Source organism: Zeus faber, assembly GCF_960531495.2.
Source record: "Zeus faber genome assembly, chromosome: 16".
NCBI classification, from domain to species: Eukaryota; Metazoa; Chordata; class Actinopteri; order Zeiformes; family Zeidae; genus Zeus; species Zeus faber.
In genome coordinates, this window is record NC_137202.1 from 26,747,663 (window position 1) to 26,766,802 (window position 19,140).

At 41.8% G+C, this 19,140-nt stretch overlaps 1 protein-coding gene across 2 annotated transcripts in view; it reads left to right on the forward strand.

The window, feature by feature from the left end:
* Window positions 1-303: 303 nt before the first annotated feature.
* The window catches only part of LOC307242409 (phosphofurin acidic cluster sorting protein 2), a gene marked incomplete at its 5' end in the record, with an annotated part of 56,760 nt that continues 37,923 nt past the window's right edge, over window positions 304-19,140 (forward strand). For both annotated transcript variants that reach the window (XM_080016867.1, XM_080016868.1), the window contains one exon: window positions 304-569. In XM_080016867.1, coding sequence (XP_079872993.1) covers window positions 304-569 — 266 coding nt within the window. The remainder of the gene's footprint in view (window positions 570-19,140) is intronic.

The following is a 19,140-nucleotide window of genomic DNA, read 5'->3' on the forward strand; positions in this document are numbered from 1 at the left end:
TGGTTATAATGTTACAAAAAAAGACATACGACGCGCAAACAGCACATCATTTATGTCAATATTCCTTTTCTCAATGTCAGCGTAGGGGGCACTTAGAGGGGGCGCACGACAAATAAAACAAATAAAAACAGTGTTTTTATCCAGCGTACGTCCACAGAATGCTGCCCCCTATCGGTTCAATGTGGCGGCCCCAAGCCCCGCCCGCCGCCCGGAGTCCGAGCGCCGCGGGGCCCCAGCGCGGAGCACGGTCCACGGGCGGCGGTCCGACACTCAGCACGAGCTGCTTCCCCGGCAGTGGAGGTGATGATGGCGGCGGCTGTAGACAGAGGCGGAGGCGTCCGGGCCGCTTTCCTCAACCCGAGCGGCGGCGGCGGCGGCACCGGCGGCGGCTGCGGCGGCGGAGGAGGAGGAGGAGGAGGACCAGCGCCGGCAGCCCTCCCGACCGGAGCGGTGGCCGGAGCCGTGGTGCTGGGCTCGGGCTCGGGCTCCGGCTCCGGCACCGTGCCCGTGCCGATGAACCTCTTCGCGACGTGGGAGATAGACCGTTCGTCTCCGAGCTGCGTCCCGAGGTACCGTTAAAACGCTGCAGCCCGTGGCCTCGGGTTTTTTTTTTTTCTTTTCTTTTTGTTTTACCCGAATAATGAACCAGATTTATTTCAAAAACAGAAACACAAACAGCCCTGGAGACATTTAAACTAGCTTGTTTAGCTAGCGAGCGGATAGCTAATGCTAACAGCTAACGGCTGCCAATGCTGTCTGAGATCATCTTGTGCGTGATGCCAGAAGCGTGTTATACGTTTGTAAAACAGCTCCACTCATTTAAATCATTTAGGAAACACCCGATTGGCACCTCGCTGAGTGGAGGCCTCGTACGTCTGGGTGTCTTTATGGGATGCATGTCACACAGATGGCAACACATGTTGTCACAAGAATCACGGTGGTTTACAAACCCGCTCCACTGCAGACATAGCATTCAAATAAAAATAAAAATAATAATAACAATAACAAGCTTAAAACGACCAAAAAGGGGAGAATAGAAAAGAAATAGGAATTGAATGTCAGATATATACAAATAACCAAATATACTAAACAGAAAAGTCAGATGTACAAATATATGAATGACTTATGGTAGATAGATGGAAAAAATAAATATGCAATATGCAATGAATTATTACTATGCACTAACTATCTTATGACAGTATGTACAGTGTTATTGCATGTACATAATTTCACAAGTTCTGTGCGTGAGTGAGAGAGTCAGTGGAGTGTCTGTCTGTCTGTCTGTGTGTGTGTGTGTGTGTGTGTGTGTGTGTGTGTGTGTGTGTGTGTGTGTGTGATAGTGTCCAGTGTTGGGAAGCAGCTTCTCTTTTTAATCGTGGACGTCTGCTTACGGGTGCCCATAGTGTCTGCCTTGGTTCGTTTTGGCTTGTTTTCATCAGTCAGGCACAGCATCAAGTAGTACATATCATTTGATGCAGGGGAGTGCATGCCTTCTTTTTAATGCGTTTTGAAGGCACTTTAAAGAATTGCCATTGTCCCGCCGTGCCACAATTCACTAAGAAACAACAACACACCCCATCTCTTATGTGGTTTTTAGATCAGTGGTGCCGCACATCTTTGGTCTTTCAACACAAGGAAGGAAGACACGGCTGTTCTTGGTCACCATGAGGTTGTTTGAATGGACCAAACTCACTTTAATAGATATAAACTGTCATTACAAGTGTGAATGTAATTCCCAGATGTTTACACAACAGTACTGACATCATACAATGATGATGTTGACCAGTTTTTAAGTTGTTATTTTGACATAATGCACTAACAACATATACTTATCATATTGCACCTACATACAAAAAAAGCACTATCAACACAACTTTTATTGTGATTCCCGATAGCTGTCTTGGTTGAATTTAGAAACAGGCTCAGGCATTAAATTCCAGGTTGCTCCAGTGGTTGGTGTCTGCTTTTATTGTTTCTAGCCTCTCATCTAAGTCTCTTCGGACAAAAGCGTCTGATCAATAAATACATGTAAATATAAATGTAAGTTGCCCAGGCACATCGAGTGATCCCATGTGAGTTCCACCTGACATGATAAATGCCCACAGATTTCACAAGTGCCGTGACGCCAGCTGATTTTGCTTTTGCGCAGAGTTAGGAATAAAGTTTTTTTCCCATGTCTATCCGCTTAAATCTTAATGGGTATGCACCATGTCATGTTGAGCATTACGGTGATAGTCTGTGTTAGTTTTCCTAGTCAGAGAGCATGCAGCGCTGCCACCTGATCGGGAGGCTCACAGGGGCTGTGGGCACATTAATCAGCTATGACCCAGATCTGTTCCACTCTGCGGGATGGGAGTAGGGGCGGGACAAGGGAGGGCTTCCACCACGCTGGATGGGAGCTTACTTACAGATAGAAAAAGTGCCGAAGTATGTGAGAGTGTGAATACATATTTCACTATGACAGCACGTAAGCAAGTTAATGCGGTGGCCGAACCTTAAAATCTCTATCGAGAGTCTCTCTCATTTTGCCAGCGTTTGGCCTAACATTGGACGTTGAATTCACAGCTCTTTGTTTTGGTGTCTTCTTGCCCATTTTCGTTCTTGTTTTGAACATGTATGATTCCAACAACTTGCAACCCATCTTGTGTGTTAGCTCTGATGTAGTCTGGGCTGTGTTTTGTTTCCATAACTGTATACAGCGTGAGGACATTGTAAATGTCTCTGCCGCTCTGTGTTTGTGCCAAGTGTTCTGCTGCTGATTGATGTATCTATTATGTTTTAAGACCAGTGACTGGAAGAACGCCTGGTGGAAATGTCAGTGCGCTTCAAGATACTGCCCAGTATTGTCGAAAGGTTTCCCCACCCCTGACTCTTCCTGTGCTCTGTTTACTCTCTGCATGGTGGATGGCATGCACAAGATGAAGGCTGTATTAAACATGGATAAGGGAGAGACGGACGATGGATTATTAATGACTGGAGGCGTGGATTAAAGGTTCATTTCTCATTATAGGCCAGTCAAGATCTTGTGTGCATGCTGTGAGCCTTTGTTGCTGTCCTAAATAATGATCTTTATGTGTGTGTGTGTGTGTGTGTGTGGACAATGTATTTATCCGACATGATCCTTGAGTCGTTAAAAAAGTATTAATATAGCCTAGTCAGTATTCACTCGGTAGTTGATGCTTACGCTTATTTTTCTGGTACAAAATGGTTCTTAAATTTTGCCTCTTTAACTATCACGTTGCAATAGCCGTTACCTTCACATATTCTGTCGCGGTATAGTAGTGCAGTTCAATTTCTTTAGAGTGTTGCAGTGCTTTCGGGAAGTCTTATTAGTCCAGTGGTTCAGTTTGTGTGTTTTAGTCTACTAACCTATTCTTTATGTGAAAGATTTGTATGTTGCCCAACCCAGGGCCTCTGTTTTGGGAATTCTGCCTTGGCATTCTTTCAAGGGCTGGGCCTCTTTGTGCGCAGCTGTTTGCTCAGCCATCCCTTGGCATATGTGGATGTCCAGCTGAACGGCACGAATCCAAGTGAGGTCATAAGACTACTATCAATTCCCCGTTTGTTTTTATTTTTTATTGTGTTGCTCCCTCAAACCAACACAAGTGCACACGACCAGCCATTGCGACAGACAGGCTTTGTTTTCCAAAAATGGATGCTGAGCTGTTAAAATACAGTCTTCCAGAATAATTTTCAATGCACACTGCAGGGAAATATGTTGATGTATTTATGTATGTCAACTCATCTGTGCTCTCTGTTTGGGCACAGTGGTTTCTGACAGCTTTGCTGTTGACACACTTCTGGCATTGTCCTGTTAAGAAAAACTCTTTGGAAAAAAATACCATATTCTCTTCCAAGTAAGAGTCTTCTTTCTCACTTACCAAGAATAATTCTTTGTTTACATTTCTTTTTGTTATGTATTTGCAGTAGATCTGAAAAGAAGTTGATACAAAATTTAATGTTGTGTGTACAATATTGTGAATTCAACTCTGCACTTTTATTTATATTATCTAAATGAGACTATGTCTTAATGCTTTAGATTCGGTTTCCATTTTGTGTGTGTGGCTGGCCGGTGGCTTCCACCAACCGGATTAGTGCTTGAGCTAGCTCAGCTTTGTTGCTACTCCCGATTTGGCAGTTAGCTTTGTTTACATCCAAACACTGCCATTTCTACCTACCAAAATTGTCTCTACTACCTCACGTCAATCTTTGGTCTCATTTCTTGGAGCAAGCACTTATTTGTTTCAAGGTTTACCTCTGCTAATTTTTTTTTATTTTTTTTTTTTTTTATAAGTAACATGCAGTTATGGTTTTAAGGGGTGCAGAGATCTGTCTGCCCCATCACTGCTTCCCTGAACTAAGCACCTGGCCAATTCTGTGGGAATTTTGCTGAACGACCACAGGTCCACATAGTACCGTATGCAGTGCATTAGATGGCTTATTTTAAATGCAGTCAGTATTGCCCTCAGGAAAATTAAAATCAATAAGTGGTTGTTTTGCCCCTGACGCAAGCTGAAAATGGAATGCAAATCTTACGTGAGTCTCATCCACCATTGTTTAATATAGTTTAGATAGTACTTAAAATAGTTTATAAAGTATAGTATATAAACTTCGCGTGTACATTTTTAGTAACTGCAGAAATCGTATTAAAGAACACCCTGAGGACGATGGTAGAGTCTGCTGCAATCCCACCAAATGACCAGTTGTATCTGTGGTTGAGTCAGGCATTTGTTCAGAGAACTGTGCAGTATTTGGAGGAATGACACCAATGCATTGGGTCAAGTATCTGCTATGTTTATCTACCAAGGATGTAGAATCTGTTGCAGTATGACATGGTTGACTCCCTACCAACTCAGAAGCTCATTTACTACTCAGGGTCAAAAGTTGTGACCTTTCCCCTGATCTCAAATTAGATGGGCGTTACCAAGCAATTTGGGTATGTTTGCCATCCAGGCTCTGGAGACTTAATGGCTTCCTTAATGTTTATTAGATTGAGTGCATATCAACAGGCTGTAAAATTGAACTCTGCCATATTCTTGTTACTAGGATTGATCCTGACCTACTTTTTACTTTTAAGGTGTTACAATTGCTGTTTGCAAGAATAAGAAGGATTGTTCAACCTTTTATTCTAGAGGAACACGTCTTCAGCCCATCAAGCATCCAGCACCAATGAAAATTTATTCACAATTTAAAAGTTGTGGCTGTGACCTACAAAAAATCTTTCTCCCTCTGATGTTTTATCTTGGTCGAGAGCGATGAGTGCCTGTTTGATTCCTGTGAGTTCCAGGTTGACTGTATATTACCACAGATGTCCCTCAGCCTGGCATCTTGATAGTAAATTGTTTCTTCTAAGCAGGGCCATGGGGGACTACGGCTTGTTTTAACTCTCCAGTCATAGAGAATTTGACAGCTGTGTGTCGGAAAAAAGCAAATGAAGTAAGAAAATTTTAAATGAAGTTTATATTCAAGGCCCATTGCTTCATTATACCAGGTCAACAGAGGTGGACTTGCAAGCTTCTGTTTCACTCTCTTGAAGTCAGCCAGACACAAATCTACGCCGTAGCCATTTATCCCCCCCCCCTCTCCCATCTGATGCTGCTCGCTGGCCCCTGTCGGCTTAATCCACTCACTCCCTGTGGAGTCATAAACATGGCCCAGCAGCAATCTCCAGGGCCCCCACCAGGAATGTGACACGCTGCTCTGTGTCAGTCCGTCTAGTCATATTTTTTGAACCCCGTATTGACGATAATCTGCATCTGAGTTGGTGATTTTACGAGAAGGCAACAGTCCGCCGCCGGGCACGACAAGATCTATTGCAGCAATGTACGATCAACATCAAGCTCCCGCCCGTTGATTCAAGGCCGACGACGGTCTTCATTAGTCTCCAAGGGAGTTACTTTTTTTTCTTGAATGCATTGTTTTTTTTTACTTCACAAAAATCAAATAGTGAAATCTTATTTTACATTACAATATACTCTATGATCATGTTGATTGTGTGGATAGCATGATATTAAATTTGGCAGTATAGTTACAATGGAATGGAACTCTGTGTGCAAAAAGATGTTTCGAACAAGAAACAAATGAAAAGACAGTGTTTTGAGGTTGTATGACGGTATACGCAAATCCCTCGATCAAAGTATTCACCGGTTTCGGTTGTGGTCATGGTTGGCCTCATTGCGGTTGATTGTTCTGAATACACTCTCTATTGAGTATATTGACATTGGTGCTTCACAGGTGGTTCTTTTCAGGGATGTTCCTCATTTTTAGTACACTGCATGATTAACACTTTTAACTGGCTGGTTGTAGGAAGCAAAGTGTATTGTAGCGTGCAATCCTTGCACCACCTGGAAATTATGCTCATTTCAAACAATTTGCATATATCAAACGCAAATATGTCAACTATTTCTATTGCAAGTATTTAAGCATAGCAGCTTTGCTGTGGAGAGTGAAAGAAATGGCACCGCAAAGGTCAAGCCCTGCTCCAGTTTTGCAAGTCAATTTAGTATCTCGCGTTCAAGTCAATGATCTGTTGGTGCCCTGATTATTGGCTACTGGGGACACCTCCCTGATCAAGTCTGATGAGACTTCTACTATCAGTTGAACAAACATTGCCTCCACTCCCCTATTTTCACGTTTTTTTTCCCCACCACACAAAAAGTGTCAGGCCTCTCTGGGCTTCTTTCCTGGAGGAGGAGGAGGAATTTCCTTCAGAGGCGTTTCGCATTCCTAGCTATCAAAGTGCAGCCAAAGGCACCCCCCTTAACCCCCTTTCCTTGAAAAAAATCCTGTTGTTGACCAACACCCTGCTCTTTGCTAGACTGGTCAGTATTAAAGGCCACCTTTTGGTATTTTTTTTGTAATTTTGAGGTATTCTAATAGATTACAATTACACAGTCACTATCATACATTTTTGACAAAACACTGGTTTTAGCATCAAAAGTGTTTTTTCTTTTGTTTTTTTTACACTGGCTCTTGGCAAACAATTATGATGATATGATTATTCAAGCTGGCACACCCACTCTGTGAATTACAATTTCCTCGCATTTGTTCCACATCTTGAGGACTGAGCAACTGCAGCCTATTGATGACAATTCTATTGAGCGAGCAGGTTATTCATACAAAAAAAATCTCAAAGGATTCACTGGAGTGGTTGCTACTTTCACTTCCACTTGCCAATATTGAGGCTAACTAGTAAACTAGTGTTGATGAGAAATACTTAGAAATACTTGGTGCTTCGTTATGCACTGGTTGCCATCGTGTTGCTGATATGTGACATTCAGTTCTTGACCGCACCCCCATTTTCCACTTGGAGAGAAATTGTGGGGCAAGGCATGACCTAAAATTGGCTTGAGGTGGCCTTTGAAGCCATGGACTGTTTAAATAGTTTGGTCACTTCCCTAACTATTTTAGAGTAGACATGCGCTGAAGGCATCCCCCACTCCCCTTCTATCCCCAGTGTAGTGTGGGTGGATATAATAGGGTCTGTAGTTGAAGATGGAGTCGTCGACCCACCCCCACACTGTTTCCTTGAGCCAAGAAGTAAGAGGCTGGGAGACTGTCATGTGACACAGGGAGGTTCCTGTCAAAATAAGCACCGTCAGAGAAGAGTCAATATCACTCTGCCTGTCCTCTCTCTCTCTCTCTCTCTCTCTCTCTCTCTCTCTCTCTCTCTCTCTCTCTCTCTCTCTCTCTCTCTCTCTTTTCCTTCATATTTTCCACCTATCCCCTCGAGGTGTTTCCGGAGCTACACGTGCCGACAGCAATACAGAGACTGTTTATCTCAAGGACAAAACACTCCATGGGCAGTGGGTGGATGAATGCACATGTCAGATTTTGTAAAACCTGTAGTGGAGCTGCGGTACTTGGGGAACAAATTGCCCTGCAGAGACATCTATAACTTAATATCATTGAGCCACAGTGCGATAAATCACATTATTTATTTATTTATTTAATGTCCTTATTTGCCTCCTTTTGATACATGCACCGAGAGGCACAAATTTGAAAAATGTAACCGGTTTTCTAATGAGAGAGCAGCATATCCAGCTGATGATGCTAGATGTTCCATTTTACTGCACTCAAGTCGGTTGAGAGTGACTTTTAAAGAATTGCCTACGTGGCACAAAATACTATATTCTGGGCAGATTCTTCACAAAGTGTGAGCATGGACGACAAATAGCCTTTCTCTGAGCAATGTGTGACAAAGTTCAATTCATCATGAACCTGTGGGCCCCTATTTATCATTCATCTGAGAATCACTTCTTGGAATGGTGCTGTTTGACTAGGAGTAAAAATATTCTGACATTTGCATAGGGCATAAAAAGTAGCTCCGCACTACACTCTCGTTTAAGTATGAATGATGTGATTTACAATAGTCTGAATTGCAAAATGGAAATTATATTGGCGTCTTGTTCTTTCTTTTTTTTTAATTCTTTGGTTTCTAAAGATAGGAGCAAGGGATCTTCTTGTAAGATGATGTAATCGCTTCCCGTAACTTCCCCTACAAGATCGGTCACGAAAATTATTCCATCTCTATCCAAACGATGCCGTTGACTCATGAACCAGCTTACTTAGTTTGATGAGTAAGTTGAGCACAGACAGTCTGAATCTCTCTGAGACAGAATGTGAGCACACATTCTGTGAGAGAAGAGATGTCGTCAATGCTTGACAACAATTAACTTATTAAGAGATGTGGTTTGGATAGAGATGGAATAATTTTTGTGAACGATCTTGTCTGTGCCAAGCAGCAATCATTATGGCTGTGTTGAAGCTGCATGAAGGCCATCTGCCGCATACTCCTAATGTGTTTACTCCTATGAAAGTAGGACCAAATTTACATCACTTCATTATCAATCGGACAATTTTTGAGCAGTAACGACCGATTTTTTACTCAGACGCTTGATAAATATGGAGCAGGAACCAATAGTTCGTCAGTGATATTTGGAAGCCATGTAAAGATGTGTTGCCAGTAGTAGTCTGTCCTTTGTGCGGCGCAGACATGTTTTGCTTTGCTCTGCGCTCTCTGCTTTGCTCTCTGCTTGGCTGCTATTTACACCAATTTCAGCACTTTTTTTTCCTGCTGCACCGCTGAAGGTGCCCACAGACTACACGACTTTCAAGATCCTTGTGTCGCTGGAGTGTTCACACTGCAAGATGTTTTTTCTTAAATTCTTTCGTCATGCAGAGGTAGCAGTTCGAACTGCACGTTGTGTCTCAGAGGGGGGTGTTCACACTACATGATCCTACACTTGTCGAGTATCGCGTCAGGGATACAGCAGGCAGTTTATTTTCGGATAACGTTACATCAGAGATCACATTTATTTTTCACTTGCCCGATCGGACAACTGCATGAGGAATTTCACTTGCCCAAAATAGAGTTTACTTGCCCCGGACAAGCGGGAAAGCGTTAATATCGAGCCCTGAGCACAGATGCAATGTTTAATCGTCTCCATACGCTTTGAACTGGCCAGTGCAATTCCACTGCGGTGTGCACAGGACGGTGAGGTGCAAAAAACTGAAATCAAACAACATCGTCCTCGACAATCTAGAAACAAAAAAATCATATCCATGTAGGCAAACCAAATAGTACTATATATACAATATAAGTAAACAATTATTACTTCAACTTCAAAAAAATAAAAGGATTATGGAACGTATATCAATCCCGTCAGTTGCTTGTTTTGTGATTTATATTATTTTTATCCGTGTTTGTTTATGTATTTGATTTATTATTCCCAACTGCCACTTGTTGAAATGTTTCATTCTGTCTATAAATCTTTTCTTTTTATTTTTTTACTAATCACGGGGTGGGGAGCGCCCCCCCTAGTCACAATGAGTGCACAGCATGGGTGCTGGATTGTACCATGTTGATTGCACCACGGCGTTCCGTGGGCACGGTTGATACCGTCAGAGAAGTAGCGATCGGGGTGCAGAGCCAGCCCAGCAGCTATTTATAACACATTCGGGGCTGAAGCCCCAGACGCGCACCCCTAATGACGTCACTGTTGCCAACATTCTATCACCAATTCCTGATGTGAGAGCTTTTATTGTTTCGTTCAAATAAGGAAATTCAGTAAGATACAATACTTATTTTTCTTTAAAAAAAAAAAGTTTTTTAGACCGGGGCTATTTTAGAGATTTTTTTTCTGAACTAACCCCATTTGTCCTTCATTAATTTTCATATGCTTTCGATATGCTACACGTTAACATACATACATGTTACATGTTAACATACATACATGTTACACAAATTACTGACAGTTTGTATGAACCAGACCCTATCTGTAGTGACATTTTTTACGACCCGCCTCTTTTATCTGATTGCCTAAGTGACCATAACGTCACTATGACGAGGGACGCTGCTCTTTGACTCTAGTCGCGCGGGGGAGGATAGCGGCGGCACGTCATCTAGAGGATTTCAAGCGGCGCGCTCCAAGCCATAATGTTGCAACGAATGTTGCAATAATGTTCAGTGAATGTGCCTGTGGTTCCAGAGCACCGAAGGGCGAATATATCATTCAGCAGTTGGGCATGGCACCGAAATGAGGCACTGAAATTTAAAACATCCCGCGCATGATCATGTTTTGATTCAGAGTGTGCACGGAGAGGAGAGGCTATTCACGAAGTGTGTGTGTGTGTGTGTGTCAATGCCTTGCACGCTACAATGAAATATGATTTTACCCATTTTAAATTGTAAAAAAAAAAATAGAAAATCAATATGTGGCAGTAAATCTTGATATTAATTGATAAAAAAAACAATAGCCTCAAAAATACATAAAAAAAAAAAAAGGGCTGATGCTTAGGCCCAGCGGGGGGTCAACTTAAGCCTGGCAGGCCACCAGGCTTGCAATACACCGGGGGAAATCCTGCACTCCATGTATTTGGGCATATCCGCAATATAAACAAAAGAATGGAAAGGAATTTAAAGGAAAGCAGAGAGCAGTACGAAGCAGCTACACTCCGACCCTTCTTCACTCTCGGTGTTGCAAATAAAAAGTTGACGTTATTGTCAGGTGCAGTGTAATGATCAATTAAAACACAGACCTAATGTCAAGGCATTTGTCATTTTAATGCATTTTATTTAGTATTTCTCAATATGGTTGTCTGCTAAAATGTTCAGTGTGGCTCATGGATTTTGGTGTTGTAGACAAAATATTTTTTCCCTCCTAATGTACGTTGTAGAAATTCAGATACATTGATATTTTTGCAGACAAATTTTGACACTTGTTCAGAATGCCATTGTCCCTGAAATTTATTTTGTTTCTTTTGGGTGTTGGCAGCCTTCCGCCAGCCATGTGATCCAATGTCTGTCTGTCTGTCTGTCTGTCTGTCTGTCCGTCCGTCCGTCTGCTACACGATTTTAAGACGGATGGACTTAATTATGAAAGAAATGAAAAGAAAAATACAAAAAAAAAACAAGACTGGCTTTGTAGGTAATCATCCACAGGCCTGTGTAATGTTTGTCTTTGATTTGATTTGCTCCACGATCCATTTAGCCCATAATCAAGCATAATGATTAAGCCCAAGGGCTAAATCATTATGCTTTGGCATAAATTGGCATAAATTGTTTATTGCTTTAGATGTGGTTTCAGATATAGCTCCTTCATACTTTGGTGGGATACCTCCTATTAGTCACCGAAGCCAACTTTGAAGTTTGTTGGGTTGTCTTCTAAACTGTCATACCTGATGAACACTACTCTAAAATGAGGCTATGCAAGTCAGTTAAATCACAATGCCCATGTTTTATTTGTACAGACAATGCTTAAAAACTCCTTATGAGATCTAATGAGAGGTTCAAGAGGCTTTCCTTAGATATCCCCTTTCATCTTATTCTCATCTTCACCCAGAAAACCCTTATCCGCCAAGGCTTTAACAAAAGCTAATCTATTATCAATTATTATTATTATTATTTTTTACATGGATGCAACAATATATATATATGACAAATAAACCTCTTGAATCTCTTGAACATAATGCTTTTGTAAAACTAAAAATACATTGATCGCTCCACACTCTGGAAATCCTCTGCTGTGGTTAATTTGTTAATGTTGTTTTGCAATATAAAATCATTGAATTTCTTTTGCGAAAAGCTTTGTGATTATTTTTTGTCTTTTATAGTTCATTGATTCATTCTAGCTCTTGGGCTCAATTATTCGAAATCGGTTTATTTTGCAGCACTTGGAATTGTACTCCTTAAAGGTTAAGGTTGTGCATTTTCCGGGTGAGTGGAACACACACCATGCTTGTCATATTCCCATTCCCACTATTGAAATGGCAAAACAATTCTTTCAATCAACATGAAATATGTTTAGGAGAGGTTAAACGGTAATGACTTAGGATAATTGATTAAAATAATGGTGATATAGCACATTGTGTTATCATCTAAGACACCTCTATTAGTCTGACAGATCAGTTACCCTGACGTTAATTGTGCATGTAAACCTGTGTGTTGCCCAGTTTGCATGGGTACAACTACTGTGGTCCTGCTGACCTCATCAGTTAGTGGTCACGGCTGAACAAAGGAGCTTGTTTACCGTTGCAAAACGCCAGCGCAGCGTGACCGTCGCGTATCTTGGTCCCTTTAAATCCTCTGTGTGATAAGGAGGGCCCCAAAGGGCACTGAACGGTGTGAATGAAACCTAATCTTGTACATGCAAATGTGTCCAGTGATGCTAAAAATAGTCTGATGAACCTTACTGGGAGATTAAGTGTCTTAAAGGGGACACAACTTTGTGCGATAAACACTGCCTGATGTGATTGCTGGCTGATAATCTGTAGAGTTTAGTTAATGGCACATTATTAAGTCTATAAGTATGATTTAACCTTTTATTTTCTCAAGTTGTGGTGTGGTTTATTGTGATGGTGTGCCTTTAATTTTTTTTGATTTGCTGATGAAAGGCATTACAAATATTACATTTCATTTTGAAAATTAATGGGCTACATATTAGTGATCACACATCTGTCATCTCAATTTGCTCTAATTTTTTTTTTTTGGGGGGCAAATACTAGAGGCAGAGAGTCACAAGCACAGATATTTACTATGTCGTGTTTTAGGCCACTGCTCGTTTCATATTTAAAAAAAATAATTAAATGTCATCTGATTCTATGCTTGTAACCGACATTAAAAAGTATAGGTTTTAATTTGAGGAAGTTTGCAGGCACATCGATGTTTTCCTCCTCTTCATGCTTAATATTTTATTTTATTTTATTCTATATTCGACTTACTTACTGCATTGCGTTTTAGGAATCAGTAAGTTAGTTGAGTAGAATTTTTTAGGTAGCTATTGTGTTCAGTCTAGAACATGTTGTGTGTAATCACCAGCTGCGTTGCATTGACATTTCACTGCATGAAAGTATGTGTATGCATGTGACGAATAAAGTCTCTTGAATCTTGAACCTTGAAATGGACAGCCTGGGTTGACAGTTTCCATTTTACAGTGAACGGTGCTTTTTCAACACCTTACCAGATGCGACTTCGATCTTTCTGTCTCCAAACCGCATTCACACAAAAATCTCTCACACGCCTTTCTTTATCTGAAACAAGGCTCTGGAGGTGTTTTCATAGATTGCATCACAACAGCAACTATCAGGCTGTCATGTCTCTGGTTCCCAGGAAAAAAATGAAAGCTCCAAAAAACGGAAATCAAATGTGACTTTATAGCTGATCTCTAACGCACTGGCCATGATTTCTGTTACATAAAATGTGTTTATAATCCCTAAGTCTAGTGTAGCTGTGGAATGCTTTACAAACACAATTCACAGACCGCATTAAGGAGACCATATTCCATACACGTATCGTAAGTAGGGATGGGCATGATTGGTCTACTAATCGATGAGTTGACTCGGGCAGTGACGTCCACTTCCGAGAAACCATTCATGATTAATAAGTGAAGCACAGGCATTACGTGGAACTCCGCCAGGACTCTAATAACTGTAGCACACAGAAGAACGTGCTTGTATGAGAGAGTAATAGCGGCAAGACAGAGCGAAGTGTGGCGTTATTTTACCCAATTTGAGGAAAAAAAGCAGATCGCTCGTCGTGTGGGACGACGCTGTCTCGCCACGGTTCCACTACTGTGATGTGCAGTCATTGGCAATGTTCGTGTTGTCATCTCTGGTGGGACTTGTGTTTGTTTGGCCATTGTAGCACTTGGCCTGTTAAGAAAAATAAAATCCACATTTTAAGTAGCACCTGTTGTGGTTATATTATTTATGGTACTGGTAACTGTTTTTAGCTGGGGTTGAGGCAGTCACGGCTAGTCGACAAATCGATTGATATTTTTGTTACTCGTCGACCACTAAAAAGAAAATGAAAATGCCCGTCCCTAATCGTAACAGATATGGGTGTAGCCATTGTGTTTTCACCCCCTTGCACGTTCAGAAAAAATAACTGGTTTTCAGTATCTGCTTCACATATAATTTATTTTTCCTTTCTCATCCTAATGCCTGTGGGTGATTTCATACCTGAGTGATGACTTGTCCTGACTTTCTATTTCGACACACATTCCATTGATCTTGTCATCTCAGCACCAGCTAACCCTCAACTTGCAAGTGCCCAAGCAAGTTGCGATGTGCAAATGAAGAGAAGATGTAGATGGTTGTGCCTGCTTTGTGATTAACATCTTTCTTATTTGGTGCACTTAACCTCTCTAGTTACATTTATTTCTCCTTCTGTGAATCACGGCCAAAAGAAAAAAAGTATGGACGCCCAAAGATATGGCTGTTTGGGTGTAAGTCTGTATATATTGTAAGTTGCAAGCCTGATTATAGTCAGCACACCCTCCTCTCCTCTCTGTGTCACCCATGGCATTTCCCTCGCTCCTGACCCCACAAGCTGTTCGGCTCAGTGATTTTAATTTATGAACATTTATTATGAATGTGATTTATAAAAAAAAAAAAAAAAAAGAATCATGAAGTGAGACATAAGAAATATGCATTTCTATGTATTTATTTATCTCCAACATACTTTTTACATTTAATAAATATAATAACCTAATAATAAATAAATTTACTTTTTCAGTGAAAATTAACCACACAACAGTGGTTGCGCTAACTTAAATAAATTCTTACCATCAAGAACAAAGAATTCAGTAACCAAATTTTCTGACCTATCCCTAACATTTATATGTTTCTAAGGACTAGTTTCAGTCCAATCAAGTTTGTTTGCTTCATTAGCTATGAAATCACAGCAGTGTGAAGTCTTTACTACCATCTCTCCTCCTCCGTTCTCCAGCCTTGAGGAGATTTCATTCAGGGAATTAAAGCCCAACCAGCATATGGCCATCTGGCACAGATAACCAGATATTTGGGGGCTAAAATAGGTTTTGCGTGCCAACCAAAGTGCAGACTAATCTTTCATGCTCGTCCCACTGTGTGAACTTGCTAAGACCGATCCCGTCAATCTCCCGGATTAGTCTTCATCACTCATAATGTAGATTGGATTCAAAATTAATTGAACAGCACCCCAATACCCAGCCTCCTACCTAATTGCGAGGGCCTCCCTTTGCTCTCAAAGCAGTATCAATTCTTCTTGGCATTGATTCCACAAAATGTTGGAAACATTCCTTTGAGATTCTGGTCCGTTTTCACATGATTGCATCACACAATTCCTGCAGATTTGTCGGCTGCACATTCATGCTGCGAATCTCCCGTTCTGTCGCATCCCAAAGGTGTTATGTGTGGATTCCGATCCGGTGACTGGGACGGAAACCGAGGAACGTTGAACTCGGTGTGGGGTTCAGGAAACCAGTCTGAGATGACTTGACTTCTGACATGAAGAGCAGTATCATGCTGGAAGTCGCCATTAGAAGATGGGTAAATTGTGCCCATGAAGGGATGCACATGGTCAGTAACAATACTGGCATTCAAGCGATGATTGGTTGGGATTAACGGGCCCAACCTGTGCCAAGAAAGAATTCCCCCACGCCATTACACCACTGCCACCAGCCTGGACTCTTGACACAAGGCAGGTTGGTTCCGTGGATTCATATGTGTGTGTACACGTGTGCCTCAGCAGGACTCACATTCATCAGACCAGGCTACGTTTTTTTCAGTCTTCAACTGTCCAGATTTTGTAGTGTGTGACCACCGCAGCCCTGTTCTTGGCCGACAGAAGTGGAACGCGACGTAGTCTCTTGCTGTTGTAGGCCGTCCACCTCCAGGTTCAACGCGTTGTGCATTCTGAGATGTTTTTCTGCTCGCCACAATTATACGGAGTGGTTATCCAAGTCACCGTAGCCTTTCTTTCAGCTCAAACCAGTCTGGCCATTCTCCGCTTGCCTCTCATCAACAAGGCGTTTCCATCTGTAGAACTGCTGCTCACTGGAGGTTTTTTGTTTTTCGCACCATTCTGAATAAACACTCGAGACTGGTGTGTGTCAAAATCCTATTATCTGCTGATTAGATAATTGCACGAATAAGTAGGTGTGCAGGTGTTCCTCATAAAGTTCTAAGTGAGTGTATATTATATTTTTATTTTTCTTTCTTTTTTTAACAAAAGGAGCACAGGCCAGTCCTACCCATGAATAGACTCCCCTGAGGGTTGTCTTGTAAGGGAATGAAATATTGAGAAGAAGCTTTTTATACAAGTGCACACATTTTCTTGGATTCTATTATGCAGCTGGACCTCAGCAGGTAATGGCGTTATTCATGGACAAAGTGCTGTTGCTTTCTCCAGCATGGGCTTTTATCTGAGTAATAGGGGCTTTTCTATGATTCACCCATTACAGGCAGACGGCTCCCTAAGAATTCCATGCAAAGCATTATCTTAATGCCTTTCTACCAAGGGAGAAACGACCGTATTTGTCACCAGGGCTGTGGAAATGAGCGAAAGTACATTCACGGAAAGGGATTGAAAGCGTAATTGGAAAAGCTTTTTTTTTTCCGCTCCTAACTTGACCAACCGCCCCCACCCCCCCCCTCCAGAGCACACAAAACATAAACTTGCCCTGGGTTACGTCAGCCATTCTACATCTTCCACCACCCACCCCCCCACCACCACCCCAGCCGCTTTGTGCCGCTGACAATTGCTGTGCACTGATCCGAGGGCATGAGACTGGCAAAACATCATCTAGAGTGCTGACCAGGGGAAAAAATGACAACGCCATGGTTCTGTTTAGGCACTGTAGCGTTTAATTCCCGAGGCTTCAGAGTTTTTCTGGGTTTCTCCAATGTCATGAAAGTTACCGTGTAGCATTTGTCTGCCCGATGAGTTTGTGTTTCAATCATAACCACACAAAAGAAATGTGGTTTGTACCTAACCAAGTTATACAGCACAACCTAATTTATTTGACTTGCACATGAACTGTTGTTCTGGAGACTGACATGATCGCTGGAATGAAACATGCACAATATACATACATTTTTCCTTGATCGGTCCAAATGGAACCCTTCCCCGGAATTAACTTATGAATATCACACGTTATTTACTCATGATCGCTAAACATGAAAACCATACAGTGCATTTTCTCAATATTGTCACTTTTAAACTGCAGCCTGTGTGCCTGAGCTTTGTCTTTCTGTCGGCGCATGTCGAGACGTTCAACAGAGCAAATAACCCTGTCACGCCAGAATTTCTCACATTATTTACAGACAGCACAGACCGTTATCATTAAAAATTCAGTTCATTCAAGTTTGTCGGAAACAAATAACTGAACATCCAATGATTCCCACATCCGCTACTATAACTTGAACTGTAGCCTCCATGCCAAAGAAGAAAAAAACAGCGAGCTATTAAGTTTTTGCATTTTGACGACAGCCAATAGTAAGTGAGGTTCAGAGGAACAGGGCTCTACTGTATGAAGCGGTTGCATTGTAACCAGCTCAGTGGAGGGAACTAATTGTCATGATTTGTCTTTCCCACAAATGGAGACACAGGCTCTGTTAAACCATGGCTATAATCAGTCAGTCCCACCCGCAGTCAAAGTATATTACACATAGTCTTAGATCTCAGACATTGTTTTTTTTCTTGTTTTTTTTTTCATCAGTAGGAATGTTTCTGTGGAATTATAACCTGCCTATCCGAATTTCCAAAACAAAGTCATTTGCGACTCTGCTTTCATTTGAAGAGAGGCCGTAAATGGAGTAGCGTCATGTCCTCTTTGCACAGCAGCACATCCAGATATAATGGTTTCGGTGAGTGTAGGTTAAGAGAGGCAATATTTTTTGGCAGTTGACACTGTGTGTTATTTCCATGCAATGTGATAACATTCACCCTTCATAGTAAGCTTGCTTTTTGCCCATATATCCCTCTTATAGGGGTGGGGTTCTATTCGGCGTAGTCATCAACTTGCAACATGCTAAAGCAAGTGGCACGGCTTTATGACAGCACAATATGTCTGAAAAATATTTCCTTTTAATCACATACTTCCTTTTACTCGCATAAGTATGCTGGACTATGAACACATCGTATGTATAACATAGTATACCACTCTGGACATAGCACTGGAGTTTTGGCTGGATCTGTTGGCTAACATCATATTGATAGCTCGGTTCTTCTCCAAACCCCCAAACAACTAGTCCCACATCTGCCTGCACTTTTGTCTTCTCGGATGTGATGTGTTCATCTGATTCAGATCATATTCAGGGCGTCATCTTTTTTTTAATTATTAATTCATTTTAAGGATTTTGCTGCCACAGTAATGACAAACCGATGTCACCAGCACGTGTACGTCTTCAGAAAATGGCTACGACTTTAGTGTAGTGCCCGGCTGAAATGAAGGGATGACTTGGTGATGGACCGGAGGTGCTCTTTACCGACCAGAGAGACCTGTTCCTGGACTCCCCGTGTGGCGAACCAGCCCAACCTGAGACTGAGTTTGGATGAGGTCAGTGTGAGGCTAATGAAATGGATTATTCACTGTGCGTGAACTGTGAATGCCCCTGGGTCTCAGTCGTCTGACATCCGCCCTCTAATCCACCTCCCACAATGCATTTGGTTTCCTCCGATGTCCCAGAGTTACATCAATACAGGTGGGCCAAGTTAATCAGACTGAGTTGGCAGGAGAAGAGGGCTGACACATTGCTGTATTGATATATGCTGCCGCAATTCACATGTTGGTACAATACCAGAATCCATGATACATCCGTCGGAATGATTTCCCACTCGAGGGAGGTTTGTCACCTCCCCAGAAATCTCCATATTGA